Source organism: Eumetopias jubatus, unplaced genomic scaffold, assembly GCF_037043125.1.
Source record: "Eumetopias jubatus isolate StellerSeaLion01/CBP00866 unplaced genomic scaffold, mEumJub1_p1.0 scaffold_12, whole genome shotgun sequence".
Taxonomy (NCBI): domain Eukaryota; kingdom Metazoa; phylum Chordata; class Mammalia; order Carnivora; family Otariidae; genus Eumetopias; species Eumetopias jubatus.
Window position 1 is genome coordinate 93,826,142 of NW_028274818.1, and position 15,837 is coordinate 93,841,978.

Genomic DNA, 15,837 nt, shown 5'->3' on the forward strand with positions numbered 1-15,837 from the left:
ATGGAGCTCCAAGACGGGGAACAGGGCAATGTCAAGGGGGCTGGCCTGGGGACAAAACGCCCGGCTTTCGGCTCAGCCTGTGTGGAGGAGGAGCCCCCTCTGGGCCTCAGGTGTCTCTACCCCCATGCTTGATGCTTCTAGGCTCTTTTAGCCTGAAGATAGCAGCTGACAGCAGCTGCCTCCCCTGAGTGGCAGGAGCCTCCCTCCCTCACGGCTTGGCAGGACGCAAACAGCTCTCGGTTCCATGACCCGTTCACCTAACATGCACGCTCCTTTTGAGAATGTTTGTATCTATCCAAGTGTACCATTTTTTCCCCCAATCTTTTTGGCGCTGTAAGTATATCTGCTGTTACATGTCTACTAAGTAATGGTCAAATCTGTAGCATTTCATAAAGAATGAGCTTGTTTCGTACCCTGTGGGGATCCTTTTCCAGCTTATTTGCTTTTGAACATTTGTCTAAAGGGTCTCCAAATCAAGTGAATTTCACTTAATTCAAATTTTATATTTAAATATAATTACGCATTTTTAGGACACTCAAAAGGACCCTGACATACTCAGAGGAGGCTGAATTTTAGCGCACGATGCAAACTGATCCTTACAATAGCCTGCGTTTCTGGGCCTTTCTTCTGTGCCGGCCATGGTGCTTAAGCACTTTGTATGTGTTCTGTTTTCAACCTCTACAAGGAGCCCGCAAGACAGGGATAGTTATTCCCGTTTCTCAGATAAGAAAACTGAGGCTCAGAGATGTGAACAGACTTCCTCAGGAGGCTCAAATAAGCGACCAGATTCAGATTTAAATGTAAACGCCACCAAGGTGGCTGCATTCCCTTCTGGCGAGCAATGGGGGTGACATGTTCCCCAGGCATGAGGCCCCGGAGCCTGGAGGGGAGGCCTCAGCCCTGACGTTGGCGGCAGAGGTGGCTTCTCAGAAGCAAGGGTGGACCCTCTCAAATGCCAAAGGCCTAGACATTAAGGTGCTGGAGTGTGGCTGGGAGGCTAGGTTCGGATCCGTGAGCTCATCTCCGCCAAAAGGCTGACAGAAAACAGGTCGTTAACTGCCCAAATTAAAGCCATTCCAGTAACATGGAATATGCCATTTCACCCATGTGCCCACATATCTGGCAAGGGAAAAAAAAGAAAGAAGAAGAAGAAGGAGAAAAAGGAAGGAAGGAAGGAAGGAAGGAAGGAAGAAAAATAAAGAAAAAGAAGAAGAAGAAAGAAGAAAAAAGGAAGAAGAAGGAGAAGAAAGAAGGAGAAGAAGAAGAAGAAAAAAGAAGGAAGAAGAAGGAGAAGAAAGAAGGAGAAGAAGAAAAGAAGAAAGAAGAGAAGAAAGAAAGGAGAAGAAGAAAAGAAAGAAAGAAAGAAAGAAAGAAAGAAAGAAAGAAAGAAAGAAAGAAAAAGAAAGGAAGAAAGAAAGAAAGAAAGAAAGAAAGAAAGAAAGAAAGAAAAGAAAGAAAGAAAGAAAGAAAAAGAAAGGAAGAAAGAAAGAAAGAAAGAAAGAAAGAAAGAAAGAAAGAAAGAAAAAAAGAAAGAGAGAGAGAGAGAGAAAAGGAAAGAAAGAAAAAAGAAAGGGCCACCCTTTCACATCTCCACCCCAGAGAAGCCACTCCAGAGCCAGGCCTGGGTTGGGAGGAGGGAAGGACCTCTCTCGGTCTTTTTATTAAAGCCTTTGATTTCTGGTGATGTCCTTGCCAGCTGAGTCCTGGAAAGGTGTGAGATGGTTCCAGAACACCTGGGAGGCTTCAAGTGTGCTGCTGCTTATGACCAGGAGTCCCCAGCAAACCGAAGCGTTAGTGACTTGTGAATGAAGAGGTCTGACGCATGTTCTAGGAGGACACAATGGGGGAGAGCGTGAGAGGCCAAGAGCAGCACTGCAGAAGGTTGCGGTCATCCTCCAGATGTCAAGCTGCTAAGCCCAGCTCCCTAGAAAAGTAAAAGAGCCTCCTGATTCTTTGGACCTAACACTCCTATGTTCTCCTTCTATCCCTCACCTCTCCATCCAACCCCTATCCCCCACTCATCTCTCTACCCATCCACCATTCCCCATTTTCCCCCACCCATTCACCCACTATCCATCCATGCACGTATTTATCCACCCACACACCTACCCATCATTCTATCCATGCATACATTCTACTCATCCATCTGCCTGTCCATCTATCCCTCATTCACCCATCCACCCACTCAGCCCTCTTCTACCTAATAACTCAGCCCCCATTTAAACTTCTCAAAAGCAAGGGAGTCTACCTTGCTCACTTCTATACTCCGGCCCCTACAGCAGCACTGGCACATAAACGTTCAGTGCCTAATAAACCTTCAGTGAATTTGTCCATCCATTTATCCATTCATCCATTTGCCTACCCTCTCCATCGGCTCATCCGCTCACCCATGCCCCGACTCAATATTTTGCCCACCTACAATGACCTATAATTCGAGGGGCAGTTCAAAGATCTGTAGGCTTCCATGTTCTTGAGGATGAGGAAGGGAAAGTCTCTTGGGACCATGGGGTGCTGCCCAGGGGATGAGAGGGTATTGGCTCAGGATGAAATTCTCAATCAAGTGCCATTTGGGAAGGAACAGGAAACCACTGTAGGGACAGATAGGGCCCTTACAGAGCATCTTGTCCAAGGCCCCCATTTGACATATGGGGAGAAAGGAAGCAACTTGCACAAGGCTAACTATCAGGTTGAGAGCAGATTAGCTGTTAAGGCCCAGGGCTCTCCTGCTACTTCAAGCTGCTTCTACCACCAAAGCCCAATTGGGAAAGTTCAAATGTCCCAAAGGCACTAGACGGCCAGCTCCCTGAGGTTAAGAATTGTGCCACTGGTCTTGGTCATGAACATTGGAAGTAGCAGCCCCAGAAAACTGACCATCCCTAACACTTGGTGGAGCCGGCACATACTAGACACTCAATAAACAACTGCGGTCAGCTCCTTCTCTGCCTTCCTCATGACCCCCTCTCTCCTCCTCCACCAACTCCTCACATGGAGAGATTCTTCCAGACTCCAGCCTCAGCGCCCTCTTCCTGCTTACTCTGCCTACCGCCCCCCCCCAACAGCCTTCAACTGCTGACTCCCTCCTAAATCCAATTTCTATCACCAGCCCAGACATCCCTGGTGAGTTTTGAAGCCCTATTTCCAACTCTCTACATGGTATTTCCACCTGGTCTTCCCAGGGGCACTGAGGTCAACCTACCCAAAGGTGGGAGCACGGCTGCCGTGCTCCAGGAAGACTGAGGAGGCTGGCATGGCTGAGAACAGAGGGAGACAAGGCGAACAGTTCTAAACAATGAGGTCAGAGAGACAGTGGGGTGGGGGGGAGGCGAGAGGCCCTGTAAGCCACTGAAGGACTTCGGCTTTTCCTCTGAAGCGGGGAATTATCGTTATCATGGTGTTCAGAGCAGAAGCATGACATCATCAGACTTAAGTTGCAGAAGTCAGAAATGTGGGGGCGGGTCATCTGATTTCCTCTTTTTTTTTTTTTCCCCCTACCATTTCTATTCAATGACCAAACTCAGTTTTCCTGGTCTTTATTTCTCATATCTGCCCCTCTTCTCATCTCTACTATTACTATGACAATTCAGGAGCCGATCCTCACCGGCTTAGTCTCTTGGCGTAACTGCTAACTGGCCTCCACCTCTCATCTCCCCTTTCCAGCTCACTCCCCCCACTGACCACCGGAGTGACTATCTAAAATTACAACCTCGCTTGCTCAAATCTTTTCAGGGGCTCCTGATCTTAAGGCACGCACGCATGAGGTCTCTGAGTAGACCCGGACTACCATGCCTCTGTACTCCAGCACCTAAACTGCCCTCTGATCCCACTTTCTCTGCCCCCCCTAAGAACACAGACCCACTCCCATTCACTCTGCTGAAACTCACCTCATGTCTTTGCTCATACAAGCCCTACCACTTGGAATACCCTGACCAACCCATTTTTTTCCTGGAAGATTCTTTCTTTTCTTTTTCTTTTTTTTTTTTTTTAAAGATTTTATTCATTTATTTGAGAGAGAGAGGAGAGCACGAGAGGGGGAAGGGTCAGAGGGAGAAGCAGGCTCCCGGACGTGGGGCTCGATCCCAGGACACCGGGACCATGACCTGAGCCAAAGGCAGCCGCTTATCCTACTGAGCCACCCAGGTGCCCCTGGAAGATTCTTTCTTTAGATGTCACCTCCACCAGGAAGCTCCATGATTCCTTTCCTTCCTACCCCAAGGCTGGGATAAGCGCTCTTCTCGTTTCCAATTCTATTATAGTCACTGATCCATATCATGTTGTAACTGACCATCTACTTGACTAGCACCACGCTAAACTGTGAACTCTTCAAGGGCAGAGACTGTATCCTTCACTTCTGGGTCCCGAGCTCCTAAAACCGGGACTGGCATATCCTGTGAACTTTAAATGTTTGGTTAATACTGAATGGCCTTGTCATTCGTGGAATCATTATATACCTTGTCACAAGGGGACGGCAGGAGGTGGGCCCTGGTGCAGGTACGGTTTCTGTCAGAACTAGAGAAGGCAGAGGGAAAGGGGAGGGCTGAGAATGTGGAATTCGAGGATCAGAGCAGAAGAGAATCAGACTACACGGTTTTAAAATTTCCCTACCCTGCTAGGATGTTGTTAAACCCTCGCTCTCTCCCCTTCAGTCTCCTCATCCTTCTCCCAGGACAAAGGGCATCTCCCTTGAAGCTTCACTCACCAGGTATCGGTGCCTCGGGTCTTGAAGGACACTGGAAGTAGAGGCCCGCGTCAGAGAAATTATTACTCCCAGAGCCAGAAAGAGATGTGGCTAGGGAGAAAGGGGCTGAGGTGTCCCTGGCCAGCAGTGAGGAGTGGGTACTGGGTGAGTTGGAGGAGGGGAGCACTGCGCAGTCCAAGGGCTGGCTGTGAGTTCAGGGAGGTGGGCCCAGATTGCTGGAAAAGGTCAGCTGTGGTTGGGAGGGGTTAGGGACTGGAACTCGGGGCATGGTAGGGTCTCCGGACACAGTGGTCCTGGAGTGGGGGCGGTCACCATGTTTGGATATCTGAGTCCCTCGATCTTGGGTCTGTTTTTCCTTGGTGGGCACAGACTTCATGTGGCAGCCAGCGATAAACAAGGCCTCATTGGTGAGTTCTGTGCTGATCCGGGTCAGGAATTCCTCAGATCGGGATAATGAAACCTTCTGCAAAAGGGGAAATCAGAGGGGCTCAGCCTGGGAGTTCCCACATGGGAGCCCTGGGTCTGGGTCTAAGGTCTGAGTCTGGTATTGGAGTGCTGATTCTTGAGATTTGGCAGAGAAGGCACTGGAAATGAGAGGCAGTCTTTGAGAACCTCAGGGCCAAGTGCTGGGGGCTATGGGCTCAGGGTTGAGACTGGAGTCTCAAGGCTGGAGGTGTCAGTGCCCTTGGCCTAGGAGCTCTCCATCCACTTCAGCTCACTCCCATGCTCACCAGACTTCCACCCGAGGGGGTTCCAGCTTGGGACATCCTGCTGCCCTTCTCCCCATTCCTGGTAGGTGTGGATGCCATCCCCCTGGAAACAGGTGACACCTGTGTTAGGCTGAGAAACCAGCCCATTTTCCCCAAACCCATCCCACCACCATTCTTCAAGGCCCAGATTTAAGTAAGGCCTTTAGATGAACCATCCTGCTGTCCGGTTCTCCCCCTGAAAAAACAAATCTTTGCCTTAAATCTCCCTGGGGGAGGGAGTGGGGTGGCCCAGGAGCACTCTCCTTCCTCCCACCCGAGGCCCTTCCCAAGACAAGGCGCCAGCCGGCTTCCTGCTCCCCACCTGGCAGATGAGTTGAAATCCTGGGCAGGAGGGAAAAACAGGGAGGGCTAAGAAGCCGCTGTTTAGGTCTCAGGGGACGGGGAGTAGGAGCTGGGGAGGAAGACTGGAAAGAGGGGGACCCGGGGCGGTGAAGCTACCCGTTGTTATAAAAACCTTGCTGTCTGTGGACGTTCTGCAGCCCCGTTGCCAGGATATTAGGGATTCTAGAACCAAAGGCGGGGGCCGGATGGGGGGGGCATTTTCCCAGCACGTCGCATTCGCTCCTCTGGTCTCCGTTCCACCTCCTTTCGGATCCCTCCTTGGGGATGGTGACCCCAGCGCCAGAAGTCTGAGAAACCGAATCCTCCTACCACTAGGGGCGCGAAAGAAGCAACCCCGCCCTCGGCCGCCCTCCAGCCTCTCTAGCCGCTCTCTCGCGGCCTGGAGCCGGCGAGAGCAAATGAGGCCGGAGAGAGGGGACGGGGCAGGAAAAAACAAACTGTGGGCTGTACTAAATAACCTTGCCTCTCGGGGACGCGTAGACCCGGGTGGCGGGGGGCGGAATGTTTTCCCCTTGTCCTGTCTCCAGGAAGCTATACCCTCCGGAGAAAGGAAAGGAGAATCAGTCATCGAGACCCCCTTCTCTTTTGACCTCTCCTTCTGGGTGCCCCCGCCCCCTCCTCGGCGCCGAGGCTTCTCTGCCCCTCTCCTCCCTCTGCGCTTTGGTACGCGCCGATGGAAAGGGGCGGAGGGAGGAAAAGGAAGCGGGCAGGTCTTAAAGGGGCCGCAGCCATTCTTAAGCTTTTTTTTTTTTTTTTCCTCCAGTTTTGCACGCCCGGGTGCGGCTGGGGCGACAGGGGTGGCCGCTGGAGGCGGGAAGGGCTGCCCCCAGGGAGGGCGGGCTGTGCGCGCCCCTACGCCCGACGCACCTCGCGGCCGGCCCATGCTCCGGCGGGCTGCGAGCTCTAACACCTGGGGCCGGGCGCGGACGGCGGGGGCCTGCGCGCTGTGGGCGCGGCCGATCCGCCGAGCCGGAGGGTGAAGCTGCGCGGCGGGGCTGGGACTTGGTTGGCACCTCCAGATCGGGCCCGGGGCGGCAAGGGGGGCCGCCGCGATGCCAGGTGAAAATATCTTCCTGTTTGTGCCTAACCTCATCGGTGAGTGCTGCCCGGGGCTCCCGGCCGAGCGGGAGGGCGAGGGGGCTTGGGCAGGGTCCCTGATCCCACTCTGTCTGCCCCCGTCCATCCCAAGGTTATGCCCGGATTGTCTTCGCCATCGTTTCTTTCTACTTCATGCCCTGCTGCCCCCTCACGGCCTCTTCCTTCTACTTGCTCAGCGGACTTCTGGACGCTTTCGATGGACACGCTGCTCGAGCCCTTAATCAAGGTGACAGACACCTCCTCCCAGCCAGCCTTGAGGCCCAGCCACCCTCTGTCCCCTTTTCCTGACTCCTCAGGACCTGGGGGCGGGCGGGAACTCGGGAACCTGAGGGCCCCGCCCTTCCCATTTCTGTAGAAAGCAGAACAGAATGGCCTACTTTCTTAGCAGAAGGGATTTAAGCTTGCTGTTGAGAAGAACTTACTGACAAGGTGTGGGGTAGCAAGGCTGGACATGGCAGTGCTGGAGGTCTCCCTGAAGAAAAACCCGTTCAACAGGTGCTTCCGGGGGGGCTACTGTGTGCCAGGCACAAGGATTAGGGGTTCCAGAAGCCATGTTTAGAGGGAGAATGGAGAGGGAAGAAGGATGGTTTCTGAAGGGTCAATTAATTTTTTAATCTGTTCTCCAAACCCGCCTGGCAAGACCTCCCCCAAAACTTGAAGTCTGCTTGTCTGGAGCCCTGGACCCTTGGTTCTGGGATTGATGAGCCGCAGAGCTAGCTTTCTCATGCCCCGCTCCGGCCCCCATGCCTCCTCATTTCCTCTCACAGTGACCCCTGCCCGTTGACCTCACACCCAACAGATAGCAACAGCCTATTTTCCTCTCCAGGCAGTGGACAGTGGACATTTTCCATCTTCTTTTAGATTCTGCATCAGAATGACACGCCAAATATGGTTCCTGTCACAGACCCACTGCCCCCGATGGCCCCTTCCCACCTAACCACCCCCATTTTTCAGGGACCCGGTTTGGGGCCATGCTGGACATGCTGACGGACCGCTGCTCCACCATGTGTCTGCTGGTCAACTTGGCCCTGCTGTACCCACGGGCCACCCTTCTCTTCCAGCTCAGCATGAGCCTGGATGTGGCCAGCCACTGGCTGCACCTCCACAGGTCTGCAGTTCTGGGGGTGCTGGCCGGCTGAAGACACTACAGTGGGGAGGGGTGAGGCTATATGGAGGGTGTCTGGAAAGCCTTCAGGCTTCCTGGGAGGTCTCCTTCTTAGCCCAACTTTGTTGAAGGACCCTGGGCAAAGCCTCTATCAGGTCTGGTCCTATTCGCAGGTAGATTAAGCAATCCCTGAAAGTCCTGATTGGATAGTCCGAGAATTCCAAATAGATAACGGCTGGGGGCTTTGGAATGTCGTATTTGAATCCTGACTCTGCTAGGTAATTACCAGCTAGGTAGTTGTGTGGCTTTGGGCAAGACCTCAGTTCTTAGCTGAGCCCCATCTCGTGCCCCGTCTCCTCTGCTCAATAGAGGCAATCCCAGCACCTACCTAGGAGGATTCAATGGACGTTAGTGGTAAGGAGTGCTCATGGATTCTCCCTGCTTTCTCCCCAAGTTCTGTGGTCCGAGGCAGTGAAAGTCACAAGATGATTGACCTGTCTGGAAATCCGGTGCTTCGCATCTACTACACCTCCAGAGTGAGCATTTCCCGCCCCTCCCCCCCTTATTCCCTCACCTTATGCCAAGCCCTGGGCTGAGCCCTGATCCTAGGTTAGGAGAAGGCATGAGCACAAGGAGGGACACGCCAACCCAGGGGAGACTCCGGGGGAGAGAGGCCTGGAAGCTGAGGCATGAAGGAGGGTAGGATTGGTGGGGAGGGTCCGTGTGCCTTACGGAGGGCAGCAGAAGGGAGGGAGGGAGAGAGAAGCCAGATTGGCCTGCGGGGCCAGTTCTCAACGAGCCTTAGGCCATAAAGGAGAAAGTCTTAGGCCATGTGGGCTTTATTCTGGGAGCACAGATAGTGTCTGAAAGGACTTTTAAAGAGAGAAGTAATATGCTGAGATTTCTCTTTCACCCTCGCCTCACCCCTGCACTCCTGTACCCCGGTACGGTATGATATGGTTCCTTTCTGCTACCCATCCGCAGAGGGTTCTGGCCCCTGTCCTTTAGCTGGGGGGAGGGGCGGCACTGCTTAAGCAACCCTTTTGCTCTTTGTGCAGCCTGCCCTGTTTACCCTGTGTGCTGGAAATGAGCTCTTCTACTGCCTTCTCTACCTGTTCCATTTCTCCGAGGGACCTTTAGGTAGGAGGCGAGGGGCTGGGCGGGAGGGTGGGAGGGCCCCCTGGCCTGCCCGCAGTGATGGTGGCCTGGAGGCTGCAGACTCCTGGGCCTCCTCTCCCTCACCTGCATCCCATTTTCTCTGTATCGTCCATGCTCCCTTCCACAGTTGGCTCTGTGGGTCTTTTCCGAGTGGGCCTCTGGATCACCGCCCCTGTCGCGGCGCTCAAGTCTCTCATCAGTGTCGTCCACCTGGTCACAGCCGCCCGCAACATGGCTGCCCTGGATGCGGCAGACCGAGCCAGGAAGAAGTGACCCCGGAATCTCCAGCCCCTGGCCACCCACCTGCCCTGGGGAGTCTCGCTGGGTCGCATGGCTCCCCTCTCCCTCCTGCGAGGGCCCAGGCTCCCGTCTTCCTAATGTGTTGTCCGGCCTGCTGGGAAGGGGGGTTGGCCTCTTGGGTGATGCCGTGTTCTCCAGAGTCCTGAGGACCAGTCCCACCCCTGGGATTCCCAAGGACCTGGACTTCAAATCAGGAAGGATCCTCAAGAGGCCCCGGCCATACGGGCAGTGCTCCTGGGACACCAAGAGGCCTGAGGACCTGGCATTGTCGCACCTGCTGGCTCAGCCCACGGATCTGGCTTGGCCTGGGACTTTAGGGACACTTGAGTGAGGGAGATGGGGTGGGGGCCGGGTTTCTCAAAAGGCGGGGAGTCAGGGCTGTGCCCCTGGCCCCAGGAAGCCTGGGGTACCCCGGCCAGGAGAGAAGGGGGCGTGTCGATCCTTTCCCATCCCATTCTCCTGTGTCCAGTCCTGGCTCTGAAAACCTCCACAATAGGGGGTGTGGTGAGGGGGGCGGAGGCGGCTTCACTCTCCAGGACTTGGTTTCCTTTGAGATACTCTTGGACCAGGGCCTGGTTGAGGGGAGCTGGGGGGAAAAGGAAGATCCAGCTGGACGCTTTTCTCCTAGTTGTTCCCTAACCGGCTCTGCCCTGTCATTCCACCGTGACCTCGGAGAGGGGGCCTCCCTGCCACCCAAGCTCATGCCCTCTCTTTGCCCACCTTCTTTACAACATTGTCACTGGCTGTCTCCATTTTTTTGTACACCTCACATTTTCTACCCTCACCAGAATGTAAACTCCCTGAGGGCACAGACTTTTCTTGTTCCTTCTCTATCCCCACGATGAAGATGAACCTTAACCTGGCATATCATAGCCACTTAATAAAATTCACGAACAGATCAGTTGGTTTCTCAGTGTGGTCCTTAGATCACCTGTGGACTATTATCTTTTTAAAGATTTTATTTGTCAGAACGAGAGAGCACAAGCAGGGGGAGTGGCAGGCAGAGGGAGGAGCAGACTCCCCGCTGAGCAGGGACCTCGATGCAGGACTCGACCCCAGGACCCTGGGATCATGACCCGAGCTGAAAGCATATGCTTAACCGACTGAGCCATCCAGGCGCCCCGCCTGTGGATTATTTCTTAAAAATTCAGCTGTTTGGACCCTGTGCCAGACCTTTTAGAGCTGGCATCCCTAGGGATGGGCCCAGTTGCTATTTTAATAAACAACAGGTGATTGATTCTTCCCCATAATGTTGAGAATTGCTGTTCTGTCTTAAGCAGTTTGGGGGCACTTACTGTGTCATAGACCTTGTTCTGGGCATCTGTCCCTAACAGCTACCCCTGCCATCTGAGCTTTCTCTGCTGTCTGGCACCAGCTTGCTTTTTAAGACTATATTCAGCCTCCCATATGCCAGATCCTGTGCTGGGGGTTCGTTGCAGATGTTACTCATTTCGTCCTTATAATAGCTTAGCCAAGAGGCCCTTGTGTCCCAGCGAGCTGAAATGTAGCAGCTGGGTATTGAGCCTCAGCTCCTGTGCTAGGCCCAGGGGATTGGGTCAGTCCTCTTGGAGGTCACAGGCCAGCCATGAGGGAGATGATAATGCAGTTCGACCGAGCTCGTGGCGGGGATGGGAGAAAAAAGTGCTGGAGCACTTGGGTGTGGCTGAAGCAGGTGGGTGTCTAGAAAGCTGCTAGGGATTGGGGTGGGAAGGGTTAATGTGCAAGCGAGGATGATTCCCAGCGAGGAGAATGGGGAGGCCAGAGAGCACCCAGAGCAGTTGTGAGGAAATGGAATTGGATCGATGGGCCTGGGACACTGAGTGCCGTGGGTTGGGGCTGGAGAGCTGAGGCTGAAGCCAGCCAGGGCCGCCTGAGGAGTCCAGTAGGGCATTTGGACTTAATCCTGAGGGCCACCTGGAGCCACTGAAGGATCTTTGAAGATAATAGGTAAAATATTCCTATGGCAAAAATACGGAATCATATGCATAACAAAAGGCTGACGAGGTCTGCCACCTTCAGCTCTCCTTTCTCCCCAGAGGTGACCACTGCTACTCATTGTTTTTAGGTCCGTCTAGATAAACTCTTCGCGCCTACACACTCGGATTTCCATATTTTAAAGCTCATTCTGTGTATGTAGTGCTCTGCTCTCATGAGCGACCACAGTTCCAAGTGCTTTTTGTGTGCATTCCTTCCCTCCTTTCACCCCCACCCAGGCTAGCCTTCTATTGTGCCCATCTTCCAGAGAGGAAATTGAGGCCCTCGGAGGAGGCCCCAAAGGCTGCACCCTTAACATTGGCCGTCCCCAGGGCCGTCTGCTCAGTGGTGGCACAGAATTCCATTACGTATTTGTTAACCAGCTCCTGCCCCATGAACAATGCTGGTAAACCGCCCGCACCCGCTCTTGGAGGGCACTTGTGGGAGACACGTGGAAGGTTTGCAGCAGGGCAGTGGCTGGGGCAGAGGTACTCCAGGAAGCTAGTGAGTCAGAGCCCAGCTGCCCCTCCAAGTTCTTCGGGTGCCCGCTGCCCTTCACCCTTTGTGAACCGTGCTCTCCCTTGCAGCCAGATGGGTCCTCAGAGCCCTCGCTGAAGCCCCACGGTCCTGCCTCCTTGGCTCTTCAGCCCTAACCATTTCTAGTGACCCCAGGAGTCTCTAACTTACATAAACCCAGCAAGCCCGTGATCTAAACAAGGGGCAGACGTGGCAGGAGAGGGTGTCTTCCACTCAAGTAGACTACACGCCTGAGGCTGGAGGACCCTCCCCTGGTAGGGCCCGGAGGTTGGCCTCTGCCTTGGGTCCCGAGCCCGGTGGCTGGACTGAGCCCAGGAGCAAGCAGAGTGACGTGGAGGAGGACAGTGGGGGAGAGTCTAGGCCGAATTTGATCTAAGGAACGTAGAGGAGCCATATGTTACCATGGTCTGCATGTTTGTGTGCTCGCAAAATTCCTATGTTGAAACCTAATGTCCGATGTGACAGCATTTGGAGATGGGGGCCTTTAGGTCGTGAGCTTTCCAGAATGGGATTAGTGCCTTCACGAAAGAAGCTCCAGAGAGCTCTCTTGCCCCTTCCACCAGGTGGGGACGAAGCCAAAGGTGTGGGCTCTGAACTGGGAAGAGGGTTGTCACCAGCACTCGGCCATGCAGGTACCTCAATCTTGGACTCCAGAACCATGGCATGACTGTTTTTATAAGGCCCCCTGCCTGTGGTGTCTTGCTATAGCAGCCCGAAAGGACTAAGACAAAGGCGCAGCAAGAGCTTTGGGGATCTCATCTGTACGCTTTCAGACTAAATGAATCACCACCATGCAAGACATTCCATTGGCTCGCTCCGCTCAGCGGGCCCTGGCTCCGGGAGGGCACAGCCGGGGCCCCGTGAATCCGCCCTTCCCTCAGGTGAACCTAACTGCTGGAACAAACCTCAAGGCCTACAGCGGCTCAACCACGATAGAAGTTTATTTCTAACTCATGTGAAGTCCTAATCAGGAGCTCCTGACTGGGAAGTAGCTCTCCTGAGGCACAGATTCAGGGACTCGGGCTCTTCACATCTCACGGTACCACCGTTTTCCACACAGGACCCCCCCCAGAGTGCCCTGCTCGCTCACAAGGTGCAAGCAGAGGAGGAGGGGCCTGGAGGATTGCCCGAGGTTGGTGTTCATGGGAAGGCGGGCAATTGACACCTACTGCTTCCTTCCACCTTCCATTGGCTGCAACTCAGTCAATGTGGCCACTTGTTCCCGCAAGGGAGGTTGGGAAAGAGAGATTAGCTGTGGGCTGAGGAGGAAGAGGAAACAGGTTGAGTAAAGAGCATGTTACCTGCTGAGTAGGATTTCACTGATTTCCTTATGCGAGGGGTTCTTAAAGCAAGTACCTTGTCTGGCATTCAACCAAAGAAAAGCCAATTACTCCCTGCTAGAGAAAAACAGGCTGTGTTGAACTTCACCAGGGATCACGCTGTTCTGTATTTCCCAGGCAACTTAAGGGAACTTCAAGGGTAAATTTAGTACCAAGGGACTGGCTTAGCACCTGGCTCCAGGGTGAGCTGGAGCCCCCACTCGGTGGCCAGCAAACAGGCCCGCTTCCCGTCACCGAGGTATACCTGGTCTCCCTCACCCTAGTCAGTCCCGGGCCTGTCCTCATGTGTACGCTTTATCATTTTATTTTTTTAAAGATTTTATTTGACAGAGCACACAAGCAGGGGGAAGGGGAGGGGGAGGAGAAGCAGGCTCCCCACGGAGCAGGGAGCCCAGTGCAGGGGCTCGATCCCAGGACCCTGGGATCATGACCGGAACCGCAGGTAGATGCTTAACCCACTGAGCCACCCAGGCACCCCACATGCGTACAATTTAAAGAACAGCCCCCCAGGGGCATCTGGGCGGCCCATGGGTTAAGCGTCTGCCTTTGGCTCGGGTCACGATTTCAGGGTCCTGGGATGGAGCGCTGCGTAGCAGTGAGCTTGCTTCTCCCTCTCCCCTCCCCTCCCACCCCCTGCTCATGCTCTCTCTCTCTCTCTCTCTCAAAATCTTTTAAAAAATAAAGAACACCTTCCCCTATGACCTTACTAGTTTCCATAACCTCGTGGGGGTACACGCAGTGGTCAGGGTGGGTTAGATTAGGCTCTGATCCCAGTGCGAATTCTCGCTCCTGCTATGGGTCTATGGCTGTGGCTCTGCTTCCTGCCCTTTCTCTCTCTGGGACCCGCCTCTCTTTGGAACATTGCCCATCACCATGGAAAAGGGAAAAGAGGACAGTGATGTCCCTTCCCCTTGCATTTCACTGGCTAGAACAAGTCATATGGCCACGCCGGATGGCCACTAGAGAGCCATGGGGAGCCATCAGATCCTCAGCCGGAAAGGAGTCCAGAGTTCAGGGGTGAGGTCAGGGATGGGGAACTGCACTGGAAGTCCGTGGGCTAGAGATGCCCTAAAGCCGTGGGACTGGCCAAGATGGTCACTGAGAAAGGACAGGGTTCCGGGCGACCTGTGATCTAGACGGAGCAGAGGAAGTGGAGGCGGCCAGGGAAACGGAGGCGTGGGCCCTGAGGTGGGGAGGAGGCGGCGTGGGTGCCTAGTGGCGGGACAGGCTGCACAAGGAGCACCGAGTGCGGGCTCTAGGGCCAGGGACGTCCCTGGTGACGCCGATAAGAGCAGTTTCCAGGCAGGAAGGGTGGAGACAACAGCTAACTGGAGTGGCTTGAGAAGATAAGGAGAGGTGAGGAATGGAAACGAAGAAACATGGCTGCGAAGGAAAGAGAGGAGAGGGGGGAAGCCAGGGGGAAGGCAGGGCTGAGGGAGAGCCTGCGTGCTGGTTCCGTGGCCGGAGCGTAGAGGCCGCTCACCTGCCCGGGACAGGGAGCCGGAGACGGAGAAGGTGATGGTGCAGCCCAGAAAGGAGATCCACGGAGGAGTGGACTTGGGGGAGATCCCCAGCATTTAGAGCCCAAGGGGAGGAGTGGGGCCCAGGGGGAACGGGAGGCAGGACAGAGCCCGGGTGCTGGTAGTTTGCTAGATGAGCTGCTGGGAAGCAGGGGGGCCTCCTGCCCAGTGTGCTTCTATTTTCTCTCAGAGGTGAGAGCAAGTGGGTGGGGACGTGGGAGGCTGGGAGGAGGGGTGTGTGTGGTTGTTCTGAGCAAGAGCTCACAAGAGCAGGAGAAGCAGAGTCAGAGGCCCTAGGTCTCCCTTGAGATTTGTTGCCGTGAGTTTAAAATGGAATCAAGTCAGCATGTGGGTTGTACCTCCCCCAGCAACACGCAACTGGTCCAGGGCGGACCGAGAGGGCGGTAGTTGGTTTAAGGAGGGGCTAGGCACCCCGGGGAGGGGGGGGAAGGGGAGAGGTGGAGTTAAGGAGGGAGGTTTTTGGTCAATCACCTGGAACACAGGGCAAGACTGAACTGAAAGGGTGGGTGTCAATGTTGAGAGGGTGGTTGGGGTCAAGGTCACTGAAGCCTTGAGTTGGAGGAATGGTTTGGGAAGGGGAGGCAGCAGGGGCCCACGTTTCAGAGGTGGGATGATTATTAGTTGGGGCAAGGTCAAAGGACAGCCTCGGGAAGGAACATGCCCACACAGGACAACCTTGCTTGCTGTCCGCTATCCCCAGAGGCCCTTGGCCATGAGCATCTGGTACCTGCACACGTTAATTACTTCTCAAGGGAAGATGCAGGACAGTCAGTTGGAAGCAGGGCAGGCCAGGCTGACTCCCTTGCCTGTTTGTTCAACCCAGAGCCAGCCCCACCAAGTGCTGCGGGCTCCGCAGTCAGCCCGTCGGCCTCCAGCGGGCCCTGAGTGGAGCCGAGCCTCTGGCACATGAAGGCAGTGCAACTCAGAGCGAGACGGGGCTGGTGGGGTCAGCCTCGGCGCAGGAAGAGGAGTAAGA

At 54.5% G+C, this 15,837-nt stretch overlaps 2 protein-coding genes across 4 annotated transcripts; one reads left to right on the plus strand and one right to left on the minus strand.

The window, feature by feature from the left end:
- Window positions 1-1,622: 1,622 nt before the first annotated feature.
- Window positions 1,623-6,443, minus strand: LOC114214427 (putative protein T-ENOL). Of its 3 annotated transcripts, none has more exons than XM_028110067.2 (6): window positions 5,921-6,443; window positions 5,428-5,509; window positions 5,009-5,159; window positions 4,697-4,727; window positions 4,449-4,506; window positions 1,623-1,924 (listed from the first exon to the last, which is right to left on the minus strand). In XM_028110067.2, exons 2-6 carry the CDS (start codon window positions 5,503-5,505, stop codon window positions 1,889-1,891), a joined length of 354 nt encoding a protein of 117 aa, XP_027965868.1. In that variant the 5' UTR covers window positions 5,506-5,509; window positions 5,921-6,443; the 3' UTR covers window positions 1,623-1,888. The 3 variants fall into 3 exon arrangements, with proteins under 3 accessions (XP_027965868.1, XP_027965870.1, XP_027965867.1); XM_028110069.2 differs by having other exon boundaries at window positions 1,623-1,827; window positions 5,905-6,441; XM_028110066.2 differs by having other exon boundaries at window positions 1,623-1,827; window positions 5,921-6,439.
- Window positions 6,444-6,774: 331 nt separating this feature from the next.
- Window positions 6,775-10,370, plus strand: CDIPT (CDP-diacylglycerol--inositol 3-phosphatidyltransferase). The gene is made up of 6 exons (XM_028110065.2): window positions 6,775-6,903; window positions 6,998-7,132; window positions 7,861-8,014; window positions 8,466-8,547; window positions 9,070-9,151; window positions 9,297-10,370. The coding sequence occupies exons 1-6, from the start codon at window positions 6,861-6,863 to the stop codon at window positions 9,440-9,442; spliced, it is 642 nt and encodes a 213-aa protein (XP_027965866.1). The 5' UTR covers window positions 6,775-6,860; the 3' UTR covers window positions 9,443-10,370.
- Window positions 10,371-15,837: the final 5,467 nt, after the last annotated feature.